Genomic DNA, 24,457 nt, shown 5'->3' on the forward strand with positions numbered 1-24,457 from the left:
CAAACTGTTTTCCATAGTGGCTGCACCAACTTACATTCCCACCAACAGTGTAGGAGGGTTCCCTTTTCTGAGGGAGGTTTTGACTGAGAATGAGTGAATTACACAACAGACAACAAAATCTAAGCTGGGCAAGATTGAAACGAAAGGGGTGTGGGGTTCAACGTTGAGAAAGTGGTTGAGAACAAGGTCACTGAAGCCTGGAGTCGGAGGAATGGTTGCTGGAAGGCGAGGATGAGGCGGCAGGAGTTGATTTCAGAGGTGCTGTGGTTATTAGTAATGACAATGTCAAAGGATGGCCACGGGAGCCGTGGCCGAGACAGGAAGGAACTTACCCTCCATGGGCAACCTTACCTGCTGTCACTTATCCCCCGAGGCCCTTGGCTATAAACAGTGCTAACACAGCACTTAGCACATGCCAGGTACCAGATGAAGAGCTTTAAATCAGTTACCTCTCCTAAGGGAAGATGTAGGGGATTTGTAGGAAGCAGGGGTGGATGAGCTGACTCGCTTGCCTATTCTGTCCACACTGAGATGGCACCACCAAGTGCTATGGGCTAAAGACAGCCCCCAGCCCCAACCAACTCAGACTTGAGTGGAGCTACTGGTCACCAATGCAACTTGAGCTGGAAGGAGACAAGAGTTCATGGGGCCAGGGCCCAGTGGGGGAAAAGGAATAAGACCCTAAAAAAGCTTCAACCCTGCTCAGGAGGGGAACTGCTGGCCCATTTCACAGATGAGGAAAAGATCAGGGAGGTTGCATTCTCGTTGCACAGCTAGTACACCCAAGCTTCTCTCTCTACCCCGAGATCTTTTTGCTTCCTCAGCAGAGACCAGGCAGGCCTGGCACCTACAGCTGTACCTGGGTGGGAGGGCTGGTGCACCTTGCAGCCTCCATTTGTGTGCCCAGACTGATTGTACCTGGATCAGTCCCCCAAATAAGGGCTCCTCACTAGTCATGGGGGAGGGTGAGAAGGGGGCACCCCTTCCTCAATGCTCCGAAGAGCCCAAATTAGAAGCCCAGGGAGGTGCTCCAGTTCCTATGGCCCTGGTGCAGTAACTTCCTCTCAGATCTGACACCCCCATCTGAGAAGGGACGCATGCACAGACGCCATGTGCAGGTGTGTGATTCAACCAGCAGGTGGCACCAGAGAAAGCCTCCCAAGTGCTGGAGGTGGGGAAGCCAGGATGGCTACACCCACAGCCAGAGGGTTAAGACTCCAGAACTCCCAGGCCGAGCTGGGGTCTGGGAGGAAATGGCAGTGAGAAGAGATGGCACAGGAACCATCCCAAGGGGTACAGGCCCATCCTCTCACCTGTGGCATCATCTCCCCCAGCTAGTGTCTAGGAAAGCTGACTGCCAAAAGGATAGTCTGGCTGTTGAGCCAGACTTTGGGCCCACATTCCCATCAGCCTGACTTTGGGTTAGTCTTCTTCCTGCCTCAGTTTCCTCTCCACTTTACAGATGAGGGTAGCCTCTAGTAATTATCAGGATTTCAGGGGTATCTCTTCCCTACCACCATTAAACTCCCTTGTGATGCAGACTTATGGCAACAGAAGAGGGTTTAAATGCCCAGAAGTGTCAGTTTTATTTGTCAGTGCAGTAGGGAGCTAAGGCATGACCTGGTTGCTTCCAAGAGTTAGAGGGCCAGCGGTGGAGGGGAGAAGCAGGCCCTCCTGGGCGCTGGGCCCTGACGCTGCCTTCTTGGCTAGGGGCTGGGCCTCAGACCCGAGCCCCAGCAGACCCAAAGCTGTGTTGAAGAGGTTGATGGGAGCAGAGCCATCGGTGATGAGGGTTGATTTTAGGCCCAGGCTCTGGAGCAGTTTTACCTGGAAGGAGCAAGAGGTGGGCGAAAAGATAGTCAGACCCTGGTCCCTTCTATCATCCCCTCGGCCGCCTCTCCAGGGTGGGCTGCCCCCCGCTCTGGTCTGACATTGTAGCCCAAACCATCCTCATAGGACTAGTCAGTGACAAGCAAGGAACATAAGGGGAGCCTGAGGGTTTCATCCCCTCCCAGGCCTCACGGGCCTGAAAGTTCTGGGAGCTTCCAGCCCGGTTGCAGCCGTCCAGTCCTTCCTGTTCCTTAAATGCACCAGGTTTCATTCTTTGCACTTGGACCCTCTCCTGGGAAGCTCTTGTCGACTCTACAGAGCACTTAAGTATCCCCTCTTCAGAGGGGCCCTCCTTCCCCAGCTAACTTGACATGTCACCTCCCCCTTCACCGTATCACCCTGTTGACTTCTTTCGAAGGGCTTGTAACAGACTGATGTCCCATCAGTTTACTGCCCTCGCAGGAGCTCCCGCTCACTGCTGAGTCTAGTACTGTGCCTGATAGGACACCATGCTCGAATGACACAGGATACAGAGACAGTCCAAGTCACCACCTCCCCTCGCCCCTCTGTCCCCGACATCTTTCTAGGTGTTGTGTTTGCCTCCCCGGCCCTGCCTTCTTGGTTCCAAATATGGTCCCAAGACACACACACAAAGACATATACACACACACCCATGCCTGCACTCTCCCCCCACCTCACCTGCATCTCCGGTCCTGCCACAGCGAGGTCCCTGATGGTGCTGGGACCCAGGGCCTCTGTCATCTGCTTGAACTTCTTCACCTCTACCTCAGCCAGCTGCTGGGCCTTGCTCACCTCCAGCTCCAGCTGGGCCCGGGCATAGACCAGTTCGAGCTCTCGCACTTTCTTTACACGCTGGAGCTCAGCCTCCTGGAAGGGGAAAACCCAGCATTCTTTCCATTGTGTGGCCACTGGACATGTCCAGCAAGTCCCCCAGCCAGCAAGCCTGAGGGAATTCAGATGGAGGGGATGGAACGGTAAACTTACCATCAGTTAGGGGTGAACCCTGGCTATGCCACCTTTTAGCTAGTGACCCTGGGAGCCCCTTAATTCAAGCCTCGGTTCCCTCCTCTGTAAGATGGAGAGAACTCCTACCCTTAATGGGATTTCAAGCATTAAATAAGATCTTGCATGTAAAACACAGGCAATACCTAGCATAAAGTGGGCCAGTGTTGGAGCACATATATGTAAGATGGGTGTAATCATCATCCTTACCTTCAAAGTAGGTATTAAGTGAATTGAAATAGGGCAAAAGACTTCGTAAACCACAAAGTATTTGGACAGGGCTTTCTGTTAAGGCACTTGGTATCCCACATGGCTTCAGGGACTGCAGCGATCGGGCTTCTTCCAGACCCCAAGGCCACACCCTTCCATGGGCATCTCCCCCACTCACCGTCTCAATGGCCAAGGCCTCTGCCTTGAGCTTGGCCTGGAGCACGGAGCCTTCTCCCTCAATGCGCGCCGCCTCTGCTCGGGACTCGGCCTCTGCCTTGGCGGTCCCAGTGCTCTCCACCGCGGTGCTGGAGACGGCGCAGAGTCAGGGAGACCCAGCAGGAAGCCCAGCCCTGCCCTTCTCCGCCCTTGACTTATGCTGTAGCAGCACGAGGACACCTGTGCACACCCCCCCACACACACCCCCACACCCACACCCCCCCCACACCCACACCCCCCCCACACCCACACCCCCACACATCCCTCCCATCAGCTGCTCTTCCAAGACCCTCTGCTATCTTTTCTTCTAGTTCTCCACCCACCTCAGAGCCTCCAGCTCCAAGAGTTCCCTGCGAGCTTTTTCAGCTTCTGATTGGTCTAAGATCTTCTGTCTCTCAAGCCGGCCGCGGGCTTCTTGTTCTAGTCTCTGAGCCTCGTGCCTGGGTGGGAGAGGGGATAGGTAAGATGCTGGCATGGGGCCAGAGCTGGAACAGGAGCTCCAAGGGCAGGGACCCCTGGCCCATGGGAGGCCCTTGACGTGCAAATGAAAGCACAGCGTGTGCACTGTGCAAGCCAAGTGCGATTCTAGGTGCAGGGCCACGTGGCTGTGACCGCGGCTCCTGCTTTGACGTGAGTTACTTTCCAGTGGGGAAAAAAGGACAAGTAAACAGGGATGATTTCAGACAGTGACAATCTCCTTGAAAAATGGGTGCTACAATAACGTGACTGGGCAAAGAGGGTGCTGCTTCAGTTGGGGTAAAAAAGAAAAAGGCTCTCCGACGAGGTGACCTTTGGAGGCCAGAAGGAGGAGGCTGCCCGGAAGTGCAGGGAGAACATTCCGGCCAGAGGCAACAGCCCGTGTGGAGCTCCCACCTTGAAGAGCAGAAAGGAGCTGGTAGGCCTGGAGCACGTGAGCCTGGGGAGAAGGCTGGAAGGTGAGGAGGGGGAGGCAAGGCTGGACTCCAGAGTGCCTGGAGGGCCACAGATATGAATCTGGGTTCCAGCACAAGCAAGGCGAGAAGCCACAGAAGCAGGGGTGGCATCTATTCCCACCTTAAGTAGCCCAGGCTGTCTGCTGGGTAAGGAGGACAGCAGGCTGACCACCAGGGTGCCGTGTTATCCAGGTCCTGGCAGCAGGCTAGAGACAGGGACCCTGGAGAGGTCGGGCCCACAGTGGGTATCGTGGAGAGCCAGGCCCCCAGGCCTCACTCACTTGGCAGCTGCCTCCTGGGAGTTGGTGGTGATCTCAATGGCCAGCTGGACGCTGCGCTGCAGGGCGTCCCGGGTCCTCTGGTCCACGGGCTCCACCGACTGCACATCCACACTGCTGACCACCAGCCCATTTTGGGGGAAGACAGCCTGGTCCCGGGGCTGGGGCAGGGCCATGCTGTCAGGTCCCTTGGTTTCTGGGGTCTCAAAGCCAAAGACAGCAGTGCGAATGATGCGGGCCGAGTTCTTATGGAAGTCATCAAAGGTGACAGAGGCCACGGCCCCTCGCACCCGGGACGCGATGGCCTTGCAGGCATCACCCACGAAGTCGGGCACTGAGAAGAGCTTGGCCGTCTCTTGGGGGTCCTTCCGGTCACTCAGCTCAAAGTGCCTGTGAGCAAAGACAACTCTCTCATCTTCAAAAAGGACACTGACACCCACCTTCTGTGGTTGGGAAGGGTCTCACGATAGAGAACGCGAATTAGCATCTGCTATATGTCAGGTGAAGTCCTAAGAAACTTACGTGCTCCCATTTTATTTGCTCAGCCACCCTATGAGGTGGGCATGAGCATTACCCCCATGATAGACAAGGAAATAGAGGTCCAGAGAGGTTAAGCGACAGACCCTAAGTCACACAACAGGTGCCAAGCCAGAAAGTTGAACCCAGGCAGTGTGGCTCCAGGGTCTGTGCCCCCAAAGATATCAGTGCCCAGCTGCCTTTGTCACAGTCCTGGCCACTCAGCCAAGAGGTGAGGAACGCATGCTTGGGAGTTGTTGAGTACTGCTTCTGCATCTGACTTATCTCCCCCAATTCTCATCGCTGCCATTTGAGCTCTAACTATGGACCGGTCACAGTTCTAATTCCCACAGCATCCTTTCCACAGCCCCATGAAGTTGATGGTTATGTCCTTAACGTCATTTTACAGACTGGGAAACTGAGGAACGCACCCAATACTTGCCCAGGCCCACAGCTAGCAAAGGGCAGGGCTGGGATGCACGCCCATCAGCCCAGAGTACTTGCTCTTGACCACCCGGCCACTCCCACCAGTTGGGTCTGATTAATCTTTTTAAAACCTTGTAGTTACATGTTTGGCTGAAGTCACGCTAGGAGTTTAGCTGAGGAGTGTCCTCCTGTCGTTTCCCCCTAAATTCTACCCCCAGGTGAGCCCTCATCTTTCCTGTCATTCCACTTGGGCGTCAGACTGGATTTGCATGAACCCCTGGGTTTCCTCCTTGACCGTGGCTTTGAGTCAGGCGTTCTGCCCTGATTGTGAGCTCAGCGCTCGAGGTGGCATCTCTTCTCTTCCGGGTGCCCCCGGGGCTGCACCAGCAGGGGCCCTGGCCCTCCCCTCTGCCCCTTACCAGTTGTAGGCAAGCTGCAGCTGGAGCCTGGCGTGGTCTGCGGTTTCGATGGTGATGATGTCCGTGAAGAAGTCAGGCCCCAGCAGCAGGCAGAGCACGCGGCGGGCGTGGGGACGCTTGGGTCGCCCAGCCGAGAGGGACAACACCGTGAACTGCTCCTCGGGACCCAGGGACACCAGCTCTGGCCCAAAGACCACACTGCAGAGGGAGCCGGGAGTCAGAGGCCCGGAGAGGCCCTCCCGCCGCAGCCCCACACGGCACAGCCCCCCAGGCCGCCGCTCACCGGGCTCTCTTCTCCCGGTAGTCGTACACCTGCACCGCGGCATTGTGGGGCACACGGTAGCTAACCACGTGGGTCTTGTTCCGGGGAGCGGAGGGCCTAGGAGTCTTGGATGTCTCTTTCTCACCCCTGTCTGCCAGAGGGTCCTGCCCCTTGTTCAGCAGCTCCTCCACCCCCGGAGGCAGCTCCTTCTCCCACAGGACTTCATCCTGGGTCAGCATGTAGGTGCTCCCGATCACAGCACGCACCTCGAGAGAGGAAGACGAGGAGGAATGTCACCGGCAAAGGGAGGAGGGAAAGAGTCCTACCCAGCAGCCCTAAAGCGGAACTGGTCCAGGAGGTAGGACAGCATCGTGGTTAAATGTGGTCTCTGGAAGGAGGCTGCGTTCAAGTTCGCTCTCTGCAAGTTCTGTCACCTTAGGCAGCTCTCTCACCCGTGTGCAAAATGGACCTGATAGTGGCAACCTCACAGGGCAGAGGAATGAATGACATCTCACATGTCTAGTGTCAAGAATTTGGCGTATAGTAAGTTCCCGATATTATTTCTTCTGGAATCTTCCTTCATGGGGCAGCCTGGAGGGCATCCCAGGGACAGATGCAATCCTAGGAAATAGGTAGCACACACTAACATTTCCTAGGATTCTGAGCTCTACTTGTAGGTTGGATTCTTAAAGAGGTTGGAGATGTGGTCCTAGTTCTAACCAAGATCAAGGCTTAGGTGAGAGGCAGAGAGGAGGGATTCCACCAGGAAAAGGGTGTGGGAGGGAGGTCAGGTCTTACTGTTCCTAGGCCACATCCCAGTCAGACCTTTATGCTGGAGGCCAGATCTGCATTGGGGACTACGTTTCCATCCTAAAATCTGGTTCATCTTCTTGCTTGAGAGCTCTAACATTTGAAATTAGATACTTAAGACAAAGGGAAGGCAAAAACTCCAGAGAATGCCCTCATATTTAGCAGCCGGCTGGCTTGGATTCTACTAGCAACACTGTTGAATCCCTTCTGTCACCTCCGCCATGCATCTCCCCATCAGCACCACCCACTTGCCCAGACCAAGCCACCACCAGGACCACATGGCAGCGATGGCGCCCATCCCTCAGTTCTTACCCTTCCGGTTTTGACATCCTGCACGTAGATGCCCTCGTTCTCATCCAGCGGGATGGCCTGACGCTCTTCTACCACCTCCACCTTGGCAGGTGGCACGTACTCCAGGGGTCCACGGATGAGCCAGCGGTCCCCCGCCTGGTGGGAGACCTTCTCCTCGCCCTCCCCCTCCTCCAGGGGCCGCAGGGCCCTCAGCAGCAGCCCCTGCTGTTCCGACAGCACGTATACGTTCTGGATGCCTCGTTCCAGCTTCTCTCCGGGCTGGAGGAAGAAGGACTTCTCTCCCTAGTGGGGAGAAGCGGGGTCAGGAGCAGTCACCACCCAGGGCTGTGGGTGCCTCTGATGGTACCTCCTTCAGCTCCGTGTGACCATGGGCTTGTGCTGAGGACAGGAGCCCCCAAAAGCACCCTCCCCACCCTTACGTTATACAATGAATCATTATCTAGACTGTGAGGCACTCTACAATAATGCCTGTAGATCTGGTCAAACCTGCCCCGGGACTTCCCTGGTGGTGCAGTGGTTAAGAATCCGCCTGCCAATTTAGGGGTCACGGGTTCGAGCCCTTGCCCAGGAAGATTCCACATGCCGCGGAACAACTAAGCCCGTGCGCCACAACTACCGAGCCCGCATGCCACAACTACTGAAGCCCGTGCGCCTAGAGCCCATGCTCCACAACCAAGAGAAGCCACAGCAATGAGAAGCCCGCGTGCAGCAACAAAGACCCAACGCAGCCATAAATAAATACATTAATAAATTAAAAAAAAAAAAAAACCTGCCCTGAAAAATTCTGTAAACTGTCAAGGTCTGGGTTCTCACAAGCTCAATAGTTAAGAATTAACCTATTATTGCTTTATTTCTCCCATGCTTTGTTGCCTTGGGATGGTGTAGTCCAGAGTTGGTAATCTCTGATCTTTGGGCCAAATCTGGCCTGCTGCCTATTTTTAATATATAATATAATATACATACATATGCGTATATATATATATTTGAGATATAACCCACATATTATAAAATACACCTATTTAAAGTATACAGTTCAGTTGTTTTGGTATATCCAGAGCTGCCCAACATCACTACTCCCTAACCCCAGAACATTATCGTCCTGAAAAGAAACCCTATACACAGTAGCAGTTACTGCCCAGCCCCACCCCACCCACTATACATGGATTTACCTATTCTGGACATTTCATGTAAACAGAATCATACAATATGTGGTCTTTCACGTCTGGCTTCTACTGCCTAGCATAATGCTTTCAAGTTTGTCCATGTTGTAGCACATATTAGAACTTCATTTTTGATCTTTACATTTTTGAATTATTTCAAGAACATGAGTGCCCTCAACCCCAGAAAGATTATCTATCATTCTTTTGACTGATATCCCACTGTATGGATATACCATATTTTTCATCCATTCATCAGTTGATAGACATCTGGGTTGTTCCTATTTATTCTACCTCCTGTTTTTGCAAATAAAATGTTACAGGAACACAGCGGCACTGGTTCGTTTACAAGCCGTCTACGCTGCTTTCACGGCACAACAGCAGAGTTGAGTAGCTGCAACAGGGACCATATCGCTCACAGAGCCTAAAATATCTACGATCTTCACAGGAAAGGTCTGACCAGCCTTGCTAGTCCCACATATAGTTCAGAGAGGGGATGAGCTAGGGGATGCGGAGAAGGGTAAACCAAGAGATTTGTTTGACACAGGATGACAAAGTTTCCAGAACAGAGGGATGTGAAATATTAGAGAGAGTTTCCAGGTTTACAGACACAGTGCAGGGCCAGGGAGGCACTCACAAGAGAGGCCACGTGTAACCTCAGGTCAAGGATGCCAGAAAGATCAATGAGACAGTGTCTCAAGGGACAGAGACAAGTGTGCACAGAGGGAGCCAAAACAAGCCTGGTGTTTCTAGAACATGTACCGAGGGTGGGAGGAGGGCAGGGACTGGGGTCCAAGGGCCTTAGGCCACTCCAAAGGCATTCACCTCTGGGTGAGGCGGAGACACTTACCTTGACCACACGCTTTTGCCCCAGCTGGTTCTTGCCATCCGGTCCCACCGGGTCGAGGATCACACAGTAGTTGTGGGGATCCAAGGTGGTGATAGACACGACCCCCATCACCTCCTCATAGACATCTGGTACGTGGGCCTCTGTGTCCTGAGTGGTCACCAGCCACTCCTCCCCAGTGTGGCGGGTCACTCCCCTGAAGTCTCGGAAGTTCTGCCGAGCCCGGAGGTGCAGGGCTGTCTGTAGAGCGAGATGTTGGGGGGTTTGAATAAACCCACCTCTAACTTCCTTGGGGGATCTGGGAACCCTACTGGCCACTAAATGATCCAGGTCTAAGTGATAGTGTCTACCAATCCAGGAGGACTTCTTAAACCCTTTCAGGTGACCCAGGACACTCCTCAGGTGATCTTATTTTCACATTCTCTGGCACCGTTCTCTGCCACTCTGAGAGTCTCCCACCCAGGTTCCTCCAGAGCACAAACCTTTTCCGTAAGGATCACAGCATCCACCACGTCGAGAACCTCCTCAAACACTGCAGGAAGGTATGCACCCACGGAACGGACCAGCCATTCTTCTCCTGGGCCAGGGGCAGAGAGGCAAGGGTCAAAGGTCACCCAGCCTGTTCCCCAGCTGCCCCTTCCTGCAGCCTAGACAACAGGGGACCCGCAGAACTTTGTGGGCCACTTTGAGATGCCACTGCCCCTATGCTCAAGGGCCTGACAGGAGTCATTGTTTTCCTTTTTTGAGGCCAGAGGAAAACCAATCCCTACCCCAGAAAGATTGAAAAAAAAAAAAAAAAAAAAAAAAGCCCTTCCAAGTGCCCAAGTTGCTACATGCCAATACTCTGCTAGGCCTTCTCTAAGCTCCAAAGACTGACTTTTTTCCTTCCCCTAAAATGGGCAGAACTGCCTCTATTATAGCTGCAGAGGTCATTGAGCCTATTGGAGAAGCAAGAGTGCCGGGGGAAAAGTTCCAGTCTGGCCCTTCCTGGCCATAAACCCAGGCCTCAGTGATGTCATAGGGAAAATGGGAGTCGTGGTGCCTCAAGGTTGTTGGAGGACTAAAGAAGTTGCCATTTGTAAAGCATTTGAACCACACCTGGCTCAGTAAGCATGGCCTTTGTGAAGACCTTATTTAATACATCACATTTGTCAAACACAATTGCTAGTTGTATATGAACACCTGCTTTGTTGACCTAGAAACAGACATGGCCGCTGCCCCCAGCTCATGGTAAAGGGTTGGGGGGAAGGAAAAGCCATGTCAGCATGATGGTGATCACAGGATCCGGGTAGAGCCTCCTGAAGGGGGTGGGGGGAAGCAGCAGGGGGCAGCCCAGAACAGCTGGCAAGAGATACCAGGGAAGCACTTCCTCCAGGCTACAAGTGGCTACCCCCAAACTTCCCCACTTCCCCTGTGGTCGAGGCACGGCCTGCCCCCCCCAACCCCACCCACCCACCGTCAGCATCCCTTCAAGACCCCACCTGTCACTCTCTCCTTGCCCTCCCGGTCCCAGCATTCCTTGCGGGCCCTCAGCCGCAGGGCCTGGTTCTGCTTGATGATCGTTGCCTGAATGATCTCCACAACCTCCACCTCTTTCCGGGGGATATACGTGCCTGGGAAGGGAAGATGAGATGGGTGTTGAAGGTCAGAAGATATCAGGGCTAGAATGGGAGGGCAAGAAACCTCTGACCCTGACCCGGCTGGAGAGGAAATACTTACCAGGTCCTTCAAATAGCCACTCATCTCCTGCCACCACCTTGTCTCCGTTCTTATCCTCAAAATCCAGCAGTGCCTTAAGATGGAGGGCGGTGTTGGGCAGAACCACCTGCAGTGGGGTGATGTCCTAATAGGGGAAGAAGGGGGGGTCGTGGGGTATTCAGAGCTGGGCCCCTGGAGTCAAACCTGACACCGTGAAGGTCAGAGTCCACAGCATCAATCTCTCCATGTCCCAAAATAAGACTCCGAGTGGAATGTACAAGGTAGGTGTGGCCCCCAAGCCATCTGGTCTGAAGAGCTAAGATGGAGTTGAGAGCAAGAGGCTGCCACTGCTGATGGGCCAAGGACACACCTTCCTCTGAAGAAGTGCTCAGAACTTGTTATGAACTAGAAATCCAGGTGGGAAACTGGGTAGAGGGCTTGATGGGAGACGTGGGAGAAACATCTGAGAAGCTGAGTAAGTGAATATCTCATGGCCCAGTGTGCACTGGGGCTCTCAGGAAGTATAAGGTGGTGGGAAGGTATAAACTTCTATAACAGGCACATTTGAAGCATGAGGCTTTGTTTTCAAGGTTGCCTCATGGTCACAAGACAGCCATTGTACTCCAGCCATCACATCTCCTTCCATCAGGAAGGGGGACCCAGCCACAAGCTGCCAAACCTTTTAAGAGGTTTGTACAAATATTTTCTACAAATAGGATTTCACTTGATCTTTGATCCGAGGGAAGCAGGAAGGCAAGGAAAGAGGCTCATAGAGGCTAAGGGACATGATCAAGGTCACACAACTAGTAAGGAGCAGAATCAGGATTTGGACCTCAGCCTTAGTGAAGGCTACCTGCCACTCCTTACTCCAACTAGAGTAGCCCCCCGGGAGGAGAAGTTCACATAACTCTACTTCACCCACCGACCACACTCTGGGTTGGAGAGGCAGAGCTGGAGGTTTACTACCCAGGCAAGCCTTTGCCTGGACACCTTCTATGTGCACGGCGCTCAGCTGGTTGTGGTGGAGTCAAGACATACCCCCTTCTTCGTGGAGTTGAGGTTCCAGTGGGTGATAAGACAAACAGACCAATGCCTCCAAGCAGACTGTGGACCGGGTCAAGGGGAAGAGGTTGCAGAAGTCCAGGTGAAGAAGTTAGGAAAGGCCCTCAGAGAGTAGCATTTGAACTGGGGCTCAAAGGAAGAGCTGGCTTTTGATATAAAGGTGTAGAAGGAGGAGGGGGTGAGCATTCTGGGAAGAACGTGTAGTCCAGTATGGTTTTCATTTCTCATATCTACTCCATCGTCACTTCCTGTCTGTCCACTGCAAATCCAGGTCTGCCTTTATCTATCCCTGCCACACCCTCACCTAAGGCGCCAACACCTCTCGCCTGGATGATGGAAATATATTCCTAACTGGTCTCCTGGCTGCCTCCTTTGTCTCCTTCCAGTTTGTCCCGCAGGCTGTTACAGGCTTTCAGCACTAGGTCCAGTAGTTATCACCAAGTGAGACTGGGAATATGGGACAAGAACAGATTTGGGGGTAAGGGGAAGTGTTAGGTTTGGATAGCCAGTATGAGGCGACTGTGGGACATCCAGGAGAGGGCTTCCTATAGGCAGCTAGGGGACTCACAGCCTGTAGTTCCCAGCTAAGGTATACAGTTGGGTGTCTTCAACACAGATGAAGTGATCAAGGCCATAAAAAAAAAAAAAAAAAAGAAGGCACACAGGATATTCAGGACAGAACCTGAAGGCAGAGAGGACGGGGAGAAGATGGAAAAAAAAGACGTCCACAGAGTAAAACACAGACAAGTTTTAGTAAGAGGGCAGATCAACAACGGATGTGGCCGAGAGGGTCTGTGAGACACAGAATGGCAGTCCACTGGGCCTGCAGTTGGGATGTCTTGGGGTTTTGCCAAAGTGGGGTCAGTGGAGGTGGGGGGCCAGACGCAGGGGCTTGTGAGGCAACAGGGCAGAGAACATCAAGTACAAGTTGTCAAAGTAAATAGGAAAGATTGTAAAGCAACTATACCCCAATTAAAAAAAAACTAAATAGGGAAGGGAAAGCAAATAGCTAAAAATTCGATTCACAGGGCCATTCATAAAAGCCCTTACAAATTTAGTGTGCACATCCTGGGACCCAGAAATTCTTATTAGTTTCTACTCTTAAAACAAAAAAGAAACTAGGCCTTCCCTGGTGGCACAGTGGTTAAGAATCCGCCTGCCAATGCAGGGGACACGGGTTCGAGCCCTGGCCCAGGAAGATGCCATATGCTGCGGAGCAACTAAGCCTGTGCACCACAACTACTGAGCCTGCGTTCTAGAGCCCACGAGCCACAACTACTGAGCCCACGTGCCACAACTACTGAAGCCTGCGTGCCTAGAGCCCATGCTCTGCAACAGGAGAAACCACCGCAATGAGAAGCCCGTGCACCGCAATGAAGAGTAGCCTCCGCTCGCTGCAACTAGAGAAAGCCCACGCACAGCAATGAAGACCCAACACAGCCAAAAATAAAAACAAACAAACAAATAAATTTATAAAAAAAAAGAAAAAAAAGAAACTAGCATGCACAAGGGCACACACACACAAGGATATTCACCACAGCATTGTTTTTCCTTATAAATTGGACACATCCTAAATGGTAACTCAGGAGAAGGGCTGAACCTCTATCTATCATATGGAATTACAAACAATTAAACAAGAAATGACTTATGCACCTAGATGAGAAGTTCATTCAGAATACACTGGCAAGTGACAATGTGCTAGCCCTTATGCAAATAAGTTATAATCAATACTTTTTTGGATACATACTTACATGGAGGCACAGACATATCTGGAAGTGTATACCCTGAATGGATGATAGTAGATACCTCTGGGGATGGAGAGCAGATACTGGTGGTGGAAGTCAGAGAGGACTTTACAGTCTTATGAATGCATTCTTTAAATGAAAAGTGCACACAACTAAGCCTTCAAGGCCAGAAAAGGATGGAAGAGGCAGAGCACGTTTATTGGCCAAGAGAAAGGCACCCGTAACAGAGAAGTTAAAGACAGGAGAGAGAAGCTCTAGGTGGGGATAAGATCAAGAAATAGAAGGATGCATCTTCCTGGGTCCACGGATGGAGGGGAACCTCCTAGAGGCTCCAACAGGTAGAAAGGAGACACAGGGAAGGAAAGGGGACACAGACCCAGATCCTTCCAGATGGCCTCAATTTCTAAGTAGGTGACCAAGTTGTTTAAGAGTGAGAGGGCAGAAAACAGGAAGAGAGTCGAGAATGATCAATATTTAGAGGCATGCAGGGGGGAAAAAATGGAGAGAAAGCTGGTTGGGAAGGAAACATTAATGAGCAGGGCTTGGGTTGGAATGAACCACTTACCCCACTAGCTACTTATAATACTGTTGGGGTGGATCTACCTGAGTGTGAGGAAAGATCTGGTGGGGGTAATACCGATCGAGGACAGGGTTTGGGCGCAGGTCTAGCACACGAAGAGCGTGTGTTAAAACGACAGGGCTCCGCTGGGGTAGGGAGAGACCAGGAAGAGAATCTGAAGGATAGGAGAGAAGTGGGATTCAAAAGCCTGGAGGCAACATGACAACAGAGGAGGACTAGGGAGGGGAGACTGATGGTTAAGGAGGAGCTGGGTTTAATTTCAGAGGTGGGGCAACAAGGACCTACTGCATAGCACAGGGAACTATACTCAACATTTTGTAATAACCTACAAGGGAGAAGAATCTGTAAAATAGATATATATGTATGTATAACTGAACCACTGTGCTGTACACCTGAAACTAACACGACACCGTAGATCAACTTTACTTCAATAAAAAATATAAATATTTTAGCTAAAAAAAAAACTTCAGAGGTGGGGCAGGTGCGGGAATAAACCACCCACGTCCAGAGTGGACATGGCACTGGGCGGGGCTGAAGCAGAAGATGTGAGGGTCAGACTTGAGGTCAAGAAGGCCAAGATGTTGACAGGGTCATCGCATGGACATTAGTGAGGCTCCCAGGAGGGCGGGGGAAGGGAGGCCCGAGCCAGGTGGTGCCTCAGTGAAGGGAAAGAAAGTGGTGCGGGTAGGGGCCAGTGCCTCCAAGGAAGGCGAGTGACGACTCTCTGGTAGAAAAGGAACATCTTGGTGGCACTGGGCTCAGAGGAGGGGAAGGCCCTGCCCTCCTGGCCTGGAGCACGTGGGGTCTGAGAATAAGCCACTGTGAGCTGGGGCTGCCGGGGAAGCAGAGGTTAAAGAGGCAGCGATGAGGAAAGCTCTCTCCACACTAGGGAGCTTTTAAATGCTGGTGCCCACCCCCCCAGAAAAAGGGGGGGGGTGCTTTCCCTGGCGGTCCAGTGGTTAAGACTCCATGCTTCCACTGCAGGGGGGCGCCGGTTCCATCCCTGGTCAGGGAAATAAGATCCCACATGCCACGTGGCCGGAAAAAAAAAATTCTGGTGCCAGACCACCCCCCACAGCTCCCTCCAAGAGAGGGATTTAGTTTGTCTAAGGCAGAACCTGGATATGGGTGATTTTCAGTTTGTGACAGGTTGAGACTTCCATAAGAGTTGCAAGACTAGTACAAAGAATTCCCCTACACCCTTCATCCAGATTCCTTAAGGGTTAACATCCGAATCATTCTTCATCACTTACTATCTCCACACACATTTTCCCCAAAGTGCCTGCAGCTAAGCGGACGGGAATGCCTCAAAGCTCCCGGGTCAAGCTCTTATGCTTCTAGGATCAAGAAGCACTGCTTGGTAGAGGAGCCCAGAGTGAACAGTGTAAAACGGCAAGGAGGTAAAGGTAAAGAAATGTTATAGAAATGAAGGCGGGGTGCCCTCCCACTCCGGCCCAGGGCCTTAGGGCAACATGGACGAGGGCCTGGCTGGCACTACAGGTGTGCGATGCCTTCCCGTGGAGCAGCCACAGGCGTCCCGAGCCTGGGCCTCACCTGGTCCACCACTGCTATCACTGCCCACCGGCGTCTGGCACTGTTTGAGAGAATGAAATGCTTACTCTTGGCACAAGTCATTTAGTGTCAGACTGGCCAGGAGCTTCAGGCAGGCTCTGGAGCCTGGAAGATTAGGTCCGGAGATGGGCCGACAGCTCTCAAAGGTCTGACCTGGGCATGTGAAGAGGAAGGGGATGTTTGGGGAAGGTGAGTGGAGGGGCAACAAGTCAATTCTGTCCCAGTGAGAACGAGCAAATGTCACCTCCCATGGCCCCAATTTGTTTTCCCTCCAGAAAGCAGTGCTGAGCCCTAGGTCAAGGTAGCAGGACCGGTAGAGTGGGTACGGGGAAGGTGAGCCAGGTACCTTTTCCAGCACCTCCCCCGGATACAGGGGGAAGGGGTCCTGGGCCAGCCGGATCTCTAGGTCAGCGTGGCGGAGCTGTACTTGTCCTGTGACGTCGAACAAGACGGCGTTCTGGGCGTCCCGGGCCACCGGGTTGGTTACTGTGCAGTAGTGGCGTGGGGGGATCGTCACCATGTGCTTGGGGGCAAACAGGACCCTGTTGGAGGGTGAGAAGCAGTGTGAGGACCCAGGGGACCCCCCGTTCCTATTCCCGAAGGAGGCGGCGAATGGGAAAGAAAGCTTCCTGTCACCCAAGCCAGGGAACAGGAAGGAGGAGATGGACAATCATGCCAGCCAGGCTACCAGGCCCTCCTTGGCCCCAGGTGCCCCCATAGCCCAGTCCCAACACCAACCTCTCATTGTCCTGCCGGATGTAAGTCTTTGGCCCGACCTCCACGCGGGACACGTTGCTGTTCTGGTCCAGCACATGGATGTAGTGGTATGGCGGGATGCGGATGATGGACTCTTCAGTTGCCATGGTGACTCCTGAGCCCAGGGCAGCACAGAGTGTGAAAGACAGATGGGGAGAAGACAAAAGATGAGTCCAGGGGGCTTGGGATGAAGTGGGCATGAAGACTGGCTGGCGCTGGGGGAATGGGCCCATCCTCCTCCGGCTCAGATTATGCCATCCTTCACTGTCCCCACACCCATCTGTTCCTTTCTTCCCACCCAGGGCAGCCCATCCAGACCTCATCCCTGCCAAGAGATGCTTGATGCAGTTAACCACAGAAGCCCAGGGTTCTCCGCCAACTCCTTTCCCTCATTCCCATCTACTTTACCTCCCTCAAGCTTCCTGAAGTACTGGGAGGGGCTTAAGATCAAAACTTTCCCAATCTCCAACCCCCACAGTGTAGGAGGCAGAAGCACACCAAGCTGGGAGAGGTGGTCAGCCTCTGGCGGTGCTGTGGGTCTTCGCCAGCACGGTGGGGGGCAGAGGCTCTGAAGAGCTCCCTGGCTCCTTTATTTCAGGGGATCCCAAGGGCCCCAGCTGTATGCAAACATTAGCCCATAGCCCAAGAATGTTTGCATGATCTTTGCAGCCCTCCCCCCTTGCGCTTTAAGCAATCCTGGGATGAACTGTTTAGATGTGGGCCGCCTCTCAAGGAAGGGGTCCCTGATGGAACTGACGCTCCCATAGAATCAGCTGGATTAGAAACACCACAAAGGGGACTTCCCTGGTGGCGCAGTGGTTAAGAATCTGCCTGCCAATGCAGGGGACACGGGTTCGAGCCCTGGTCCAGGAAGATTCCACATGCTGCGGAGCAACTAAGCCCATGAGCCGCAACTACTGAGCCTGCGCTCTAGTGCCCGCGAGCCACAACTACTGAGGCCCGCGCGCCTAGAGCCCATGCTCCGCAACAAGAGAATCCACCGCAATGAGAAGCCCATGCACCGCAACAAAGAGTAGCCCCCGCTCGCCACAACTAGAGAAAGCCCACACGCAGCAAAGAAGACCCAATGCAGCCAAAAATAAATAAATAAATAAAAATTTAAAAAAAAAGGAAACACCAGAGTATTCTAGTCCTTTCCTCCCCAGTTCTCTGTGGTCTGTTGCCACCTGTGACTCCCTGCCATCATGGGTAGGGGTGGGTGGGAAGGAGAAAGCGAGTGAATGAGTACTGCATTCTGTCCACCCCCACCCTAACTGCTTCTGAATCCTGGGTGGTTATCTCCAGTGCTTGGCCTGTTCAGGAATGTCACACCACCTACTTAAACCCCATCCCTGCCTCCAGTATGCCTTGGACTTTGGACATGTCCCCTGGAGTCACACAAAGGGAACCAAGTTTACTAAGCGATTCAAAGCTTTGCCCTCTGAGACTTTGGTCCAACTTTTTTTTTTTTTTTTTTTAATTTTTTGGCCACGCCTGCATTGGAAGTGCAGAGTCTTAACCACTGGACCGCCAGGGAAGTCCCGGTCCAGCATTTTTGAAGCCACGACCAAAAAGGAGCGGTACCCCATCTAGTCCACCATCCATCCAGCTTCCAAACTGGGTGACAAATGTGAAGTGAGAAGGAGGAAGGGGGAGCGGCTTGGCACAGGAAAAAGAGGCCAGAGCCACAAAATTACAGAATCAAGGCCCAAGAGTTTTACTTGATCCACACAATCTGTAAAGTTTCTTTTGTTTAGAAATTGTGAGTTATCACAAACTTCCGATTCCTGCTTCTCTTGAAGAATGAGGAGCCAGGCCCTACATTCCCACGTGGCAAACTGATGAGAGCCACATAGCAGCTGAGCCCTTTAGATGGGCCACAAGCTTTCCTGCTTAACCACAGTCCCCACCACTCCCAGTTGTCTTACCCCTGCGCTGATGCACTCACATCACCTGTGTGGCTCCTCTCTAAAACCTTCCAACTCAGCATCATCCAAAAGGACTTTCTACAATGATGGAAATATTCTTAATCTGTGCTGTCTTTGGACTGACCACATGCAGCTATCGAACTCCTGAAATGTGGACAGTGTCACTGAGGAACTAAAATTTTAATTAATTAGTTAATTTTTTTTCAGTTCAAACTCATTTCCTTTTTATTAAAGTCCAAGTTATATTACATGGTTTGGTACTCAAAGGAAAACTTGTTCAAATAAGGTAATATGTTATCATCAATATTTCCAGGTGATTGTTTACAATCAAGTAGCACTATCAATAAATTCTCGGGAATCCCATCCATGGGGTTTACACTTTGTCAAGGCCCAGTTCCTCTGGAGTGGAGATTTTCAGTTCATTTAAAGTTGGTCTAAGTTCCTGGATGACATAGGGGGAGATTTCCTTATGAGGTTCTGCTTTGTCCTTAACAACCTCTAGGATGCGAACTGCACTAGCAAAATCATTTAAGCGTCTGCATGCCTGCAAAGCAACATCAATGATTTTGGGTGCTGGAACCAGATCATAGCCAACAATCGTGTTCATCCCTTTATGCAATTCCCAAGCATCAATATCTGGCTTATTGAAGTATATCACCCAGCGAGCATCAAACTCCTCCATCTGTCTCATGTGACCCACGGGAGTAGCAGCGAATTGACTGGGTAACAGCAGCGGGACCCGGGGGGGCTGGTCCGGGAGACTGTGACTGCTGCTACCGAGCATTGCAGCGGCAGGCAGCGGTGCCTAGCATAACAGTGATGGCGGCACGCAGGTTAAGGCTGAGGAGAAGCTGGGTGTGAGCTCAAGACCGCTCGAGAGCTCGTGTTTAATTTTAATTTAAATAGTCAAATGTGGCTGGTTGATCCCATATTAGACAGTGTGGCTCTAATTAGTTGAGTCCCAGGTAGGGACAATGAGTCATTCAAGGCCACACAGCAAGCTGGTGGTACCATCAGGATGAGAATCCCGATGGAATGCCTGGTCCTGTCTCTCTCCAGTGGCAGTGCAGTACAATGGTTAGGGGCATGGATTCAGCCAGACTACCTGGGCTTATTTACAATTCTGATTTGCTGCTTTGCCTGGTATTGTTTCCTAATGTCTTGCCTCATTTTCAAAGAGGTTACAGTTTTGATCTGTTTTCTTGGTACACTTTCTACATCAGGAGGATATTATTCTGCTCCTCATTCTTTTTCTTGCAACTTTGTATGGGATTTGACCTTGATACTATCCTGTTGCCTGTCTGTCAAGTTAATTTCCCTTAACTTTTCTAACATCAGAGCTCCCTCTTCTGTTGATTTCAGGGAGTGTTCGAAAATCCAGGTGCTAGTTTTCTGCTTTCTGTTCTCCCCACTCTTACCTGGACCTTCGCTTTCCTTCCTCTCTACTGCCCATCCTGCTCAGCTGTGCTTCCGTTCCCCAGGAGAGGGCCCCACAAGAGCACCTCACCCCCACCCCAACCCCGGGGCTAGGACTGCCTGGATCTTGGTTCTAACCCTTACTGGATGGGTGATCTCAGACAAGTCCCTTGCCCTCCCTATACCCGTTTCCTGGCCTGTGAACTGGGGATGGATAGGTCATCAACCCAACGTATGAGGACTGAGTTAATCATAAAGTACTTGGAACAGAGCCTGGCTCTTAGCAGCACTATGTGTGTGGCTTACAGCTGAGGGCCAGCTTCCTTATCCAGTTGGAGGATGTGACCTAGCACCAGAGGCTCCCTACCCCATCTGGCATCTCGGCCTTAACCCTCACTTGTTTACTGATCAGGAAGGTGGCAGGTTTTTGTGTCACCCCAGCTGTGGGCCTAGAATAGCAAAGGAGCATCCGACAGCCCAGCGAAGCCTCTTCCCGGTTCTCTGCAGGGCGAAAGCCTGGCCAGGAAGCCAGATGGGGGAGAGGAAGGGCTAGGGCTGCAAGAGGAGGGTCTGTGAGGCCCCACAGGGAAGATTTAAACTCTAGAAGGCCACACAAGGCTGGGAAGCAGGCTCTGGGAACAGCCTCCAATGGCTCCTTTGGACGATCCCTCACCCCCTACAGCTGAGGCCTCTCTACCATCTGTCACCCCAGCTGGGCCCAGTCAGGGGGGCCGAGAGCTTCGCCCAGCTCACTGACTCAGCTGAGAGTCATCCTTAAAGCTAATCAGGCTGGGCTCCTGCCTTATTCCGAGGCCATGCCCTTGCCAACTACCCTCGTTTCAGTACCAGGACCCTGTCTCACCTCCCTGATCACCCACCTACCCAGCCCTAAAGCTGTGCCTTCCATGTAAGTTCACCTGCTAAGTTCACCCAAGAACAGGTTTTGCCTTTTCAATCTTGCCATCCCCAGAAGTGAGCCTCACGAGAGGCCTCTCAGAGATCCAGGGAGACCACCCGACTCAGGCAGCATGTTTGTGTCTCAGATTTAGACTTCCGTGGTTTACCAGATAACGTGTACAGTTAGAGCATTTCACTTCCAACATACCAGGGCCCTCAAAAGACAACGGCTAAGGATCATGTTGACCTTTGGAAGGTCCTGCCCAGCCCCGAGTTTGGCCCCAACTCCCTACATTCACCGAGCCCTCCCTTCAGTGTCTGCTTCCAAGATCTGCCCCCTAGTCTGCTCTCTGGGGACCTGTCCAACCTTGCATGATCACACTGATCCTCATGTGTCATGAGGCTCCTGCCAGAACCAGTCAACTTCTACCCAAAGTCTCAGAGACCACTGGCTCCCCAACTGCACCCCACACACCAAGAAGGGAGGGGTAACGGCTGGATGAGCAGAGAACAAAACAGCCTGGGAGAAGAAGCTGGCTTCATCCTCTAGTGAAGAGGCAATTCTTGCCCTGTTTTGGCTCAAGAGTAAACTTGCTAGAGCAAAATTTAATTAATGAATGAGTCATATCATTACATATCAGATTTTCAGTGTCAATTGTGAGTGAATCTTACAACAGTGAATCTTAAACAGCAGATGCCCAGGCGACCAGCCACACTGGGTATCAGTCTGCAGCATCAGCATCTCCTGGAAGCCTGTTAATAATGCAGAATCTTGGGTTCCCCCGACCTGAGAGCTGCTGAATTAGTCAGCATTTTAACTAGATCCCCAGTGATTTGGGCATACATTAAACTATGAGCAGCTCTGGTCTATAACAGCCTCTCAACCCTGCCTGGCTGTACATCAGAATCACCTGGAGATCTTTTAAAACCACCCATCTCTGGGGATTGATTTAACTGGTCTGGAGTGGGGTCCTAGCATTGCTATATAGAAAAGTTCTTCCACTGACTCTAATATATAGCAGGGATTGAGCTTTGTCACTGCCGATATGACCTCGGGCCATGTGCTAGCCTCCAAGCCTTACTCTCTTAGACTGGAGTGGGAATAAAAGTGACTGTTTCCTGAGGTTAAAGGGGTTAGAGACTAGAGCATGTCTAATGCACAGTAGGAGCGCGACAAAGGGTGGCCTGGAGGAGGTGGACCAAAGATGAACCCAGATGGCAAACTGTTCCTCAAAAGCAGGGAATGTCATGTATTTTCCCCCAGCTCCTCACCCTCAGGTCCAAGTAGACCCCCAGCCAGCACAAGTCCCCTTGTCCCAAGGCCTGGGCAGGCCTGAAGTTGGAGGAACAGTTGGAGACAGCCTTGCCACCATCACGTCTATCAAGCTTAGGTTTAGGAAAATGCACAGGAAATTCAGCACAGACAGGGAACTCATCTTTGCAGTTTCCCTTCACTGATTTTAAACATTCTAGTCTTTGTTTAGAGAATGCAAGAGTCACATTTCTCAGGGACTGCAGAGAGGCTGTTTTTACCAGACAGCTTCCCAGTTTAGGGAAATGATTTCCTGCTCTGGGGGACTATAGTGGAAATTCTTGAGAATTTGTTTCACATGAATCACTTCTTTAGTAGCAGCAAAGTTGTAGGACCTTTTCTTCCTAGGAAAATCTTATCTGAGCTCTAGCCCAACTGGGTCACTTTTCGGGAGCAGCAGCTTTTTCTGGGGACAGAACCGCTCTGCCGGCTCAGGATGATGCTTGTCCTATTTCTATCCTACCTCCAGATGCTGCCAATTAATGCCAGTCATTGAAGGCGAAGATTGGCTAGATTGGAAGTGAGCCAGGAACCAGGTTTCAGAACCCCTGTTTTCTAAAATCGCCCAATCATAGGATTCAGCTGGTCGTATTGATGCCCAGGCTTCACCCCAGACGCACTAGGCTAAGGTTTCCAGGAACGAGACTCTGGAATTTCTATCTTTGGCAAGTGCCCCCCCATAACAGCTCCCACTTATTAAGAACTTAATCTGTGCCAGGTATTGTGTTAAATGCTTTTAATTAACTCATTTCATCCTCATAAGAACCTAGAAATTAAGGAATTTGCTCAGGATCACACAACGATCAAAGGACGGAGCCAGAATTCCACCTCAGGTATCGTGACTGCAGAGCCCCCAAACCAAGAAGTAGTGTGGTCTCCGGCAAAAATGGCAATAAGATTCTAAACTAGAACAAGGACTTAAGGACCTGGGAGGGGCTGGCTACTCTCCAGGAGATAGTGCCAGCGCAGTTCAAAGGTATTTTCGGTAACCTAGGAGAGCAGCACCCAACAAGGGGGCCAGAGTAACCTTGGAGCTCTCTGGCTTTCCCTGGGCCAGCCATTCAAGGTGGCTGCCCCGACCTGCCCATGGCTTTAGAGAGCTGCCCTGTCCAGAAAGCCTCACCCTCAGGGGAGGCTGAGTATACTGTGTGCCAAGGGTGGAAACAGGCAGAAGTTTCTGGCAGTCAGTTGGCACCCGTGACAGCCAGCCTTTCTCCCCATAAAATCTAGGGCCCCACCCAGACAAGGAGCAGAGAAAACAGGGCGCACCTGCCTCTACTACTATCCCCCAACCCTCCATGCTGCTAAGATCCCCAGAATCTTAGAAGCATGGCGGGTGCAAGAGAGCTTCCTGTTTTCACTTCCCAGTCCCAAAATGAAAAAAAAAGAAAAAAAAAGAAAAAGAGCCTTGCTCACCAAACTCCACGCCTTCTGGAAATCAAGCCTACCTTAAGATTACTCTGCCAATGATTTCTCAAATGATCTGCAAGGCCCACAGCTGGCATAGCCCTGAGTGGGGTAGTAGGAAAGCCTCGATGTCTGCAGAGTTGAGGAATCTCAACGGGGACAAGTCACATTCTAAAAGCTCAAGGGGACAGGCCAGAGCTCAGGTCCCCAGGGGGAGTCTAGCAGGGACCAATCTCACTCCAGGAGGGAGTCTAAATGGACCCCTTAAGTTTCCTCTGCCCCTACTGTTGATGGGGGAGCTTAAGGTCAGAGAGGCCTGAGATTTGGAGGGGTGAGGGTGTTGGCAAGATGACAAGTTGATCTACCTTTACTTCAGAAGCCAGAAAAAACTCCAAGGAAAGCAAAGCCTCCCAAGGCTAAGCTTCCACCCATCTTCTCCCGGTTCTGGTTCAGAGACCAACCGCCCCGGATGAAGCAAGCCCTAGAAGGCAGGATAGAGCTAGAGAGGGTCTTGAAGGACGCAAGGTCCCACCAACTGGTTTGGGGCTTTGAGGCCTGTATGAAGTACTCACATCCAGAAGTGTGGCTGGCTGCAACGGACTCCCCAGATCAGGAAACTCCTTCACCCAGCCCTAGAGATGACTTCCCAGCAGGGCAGGGCGGACGCGGGGGTGGGGCTTGGGCATTTAAAGGGCCCTTGCAGCTGGTTCTCGTTTGTTTGGTTTTGTTTTTTTCTCCTCTGGGCTGCTTCTACTGCAGCTGAAGGCACTGCAGCTCATTCAGTGCTCAGGAATTCCCACCTCAGAGCCAGCTGGCAGCACTGGCATGAGACCGGGAAGGGTCCTC

General features: G+C 52.0%; 1 protein-coding gene and 1 pseudogene across 3 annotated transcripts; both read right to left on the minus strand.

The window, feature by feature from the left end:
- Positions 1-1,561: 1,561 nt before the first annotated feature.
- On the minus strand, positions 1,562-24,316 carry MVP (major vault protein). 2 transcript variants are annotated; one of them, XM_082428401.1, is made up of 15 exons: positions 24,184-24,316; positions 16,634-16,766; positions 16,242-16,437; positions 10,958-11,081; positions 10,720-10,851; positions 9,721-9,815; positions 9,242-9,478; positions 7,235-7,516; positions 6,134-6,378; positions 5,851-6,048; positions 4,493-4,879; positions 3,603-3,719; positions 3,242-3,368; positions 2,530-2,718; positions 1,562-1,827 (listed from the first exon to the last, which is right to left on the minus strand). In XM_082428401.1, exons 2-15 carry the CDS (start codon positions 16,756-16,758, stop codon positions 1,609-1,611), a joined length of 2,673 nt encoding a protein of 890 aa, XP_082284527.1. In that variant the 5' UTR covers positions 16,759-16,766; positions 24,184-24,316; the 3' UTR covers positions 1,562-1,608. The 2 variants fall into 2 exon arrangements, with proteins under 2 accessions (XP_082284527.1, XP_082284528.1); XM_082428402.1 differs by lacking the exon at positions 24,184-24,316 and adding an exon at positions 23,977-24,159.
- Positions 17,950-21,284, minus strand: LOC309646083 (cytochrome c oxidase subunit 5A, mitochondrial pseudogene; annotated as a pseudogene). The gene is made up of 2 exons: positions 21,260-21,284; positions 17,950-19,441 (listed from the first exon to the last, which is right to left on the minus strand). The product of its transcript is annotated as a cytochrome c oxidase subunit 5A, mitochondrial pseudogene (transcript).
- Positions 24,317-24,457: the final 141 nt, after the last annotated feature.

The sequence above is a fragment of the Balaenoptera physalus genome (genome assembly GCF_965194825.1).
Source record: "Balaenoptera physalus genome assembly, chromosome: 16".
Taxonomy (NCBI): domain Eukaryota; kingdom Metazoa; phylum Chordata; class Mammalia; order Artiodactyla; family Balaenopteridae; genus Balaenoptera; species Balaenoptera physalus.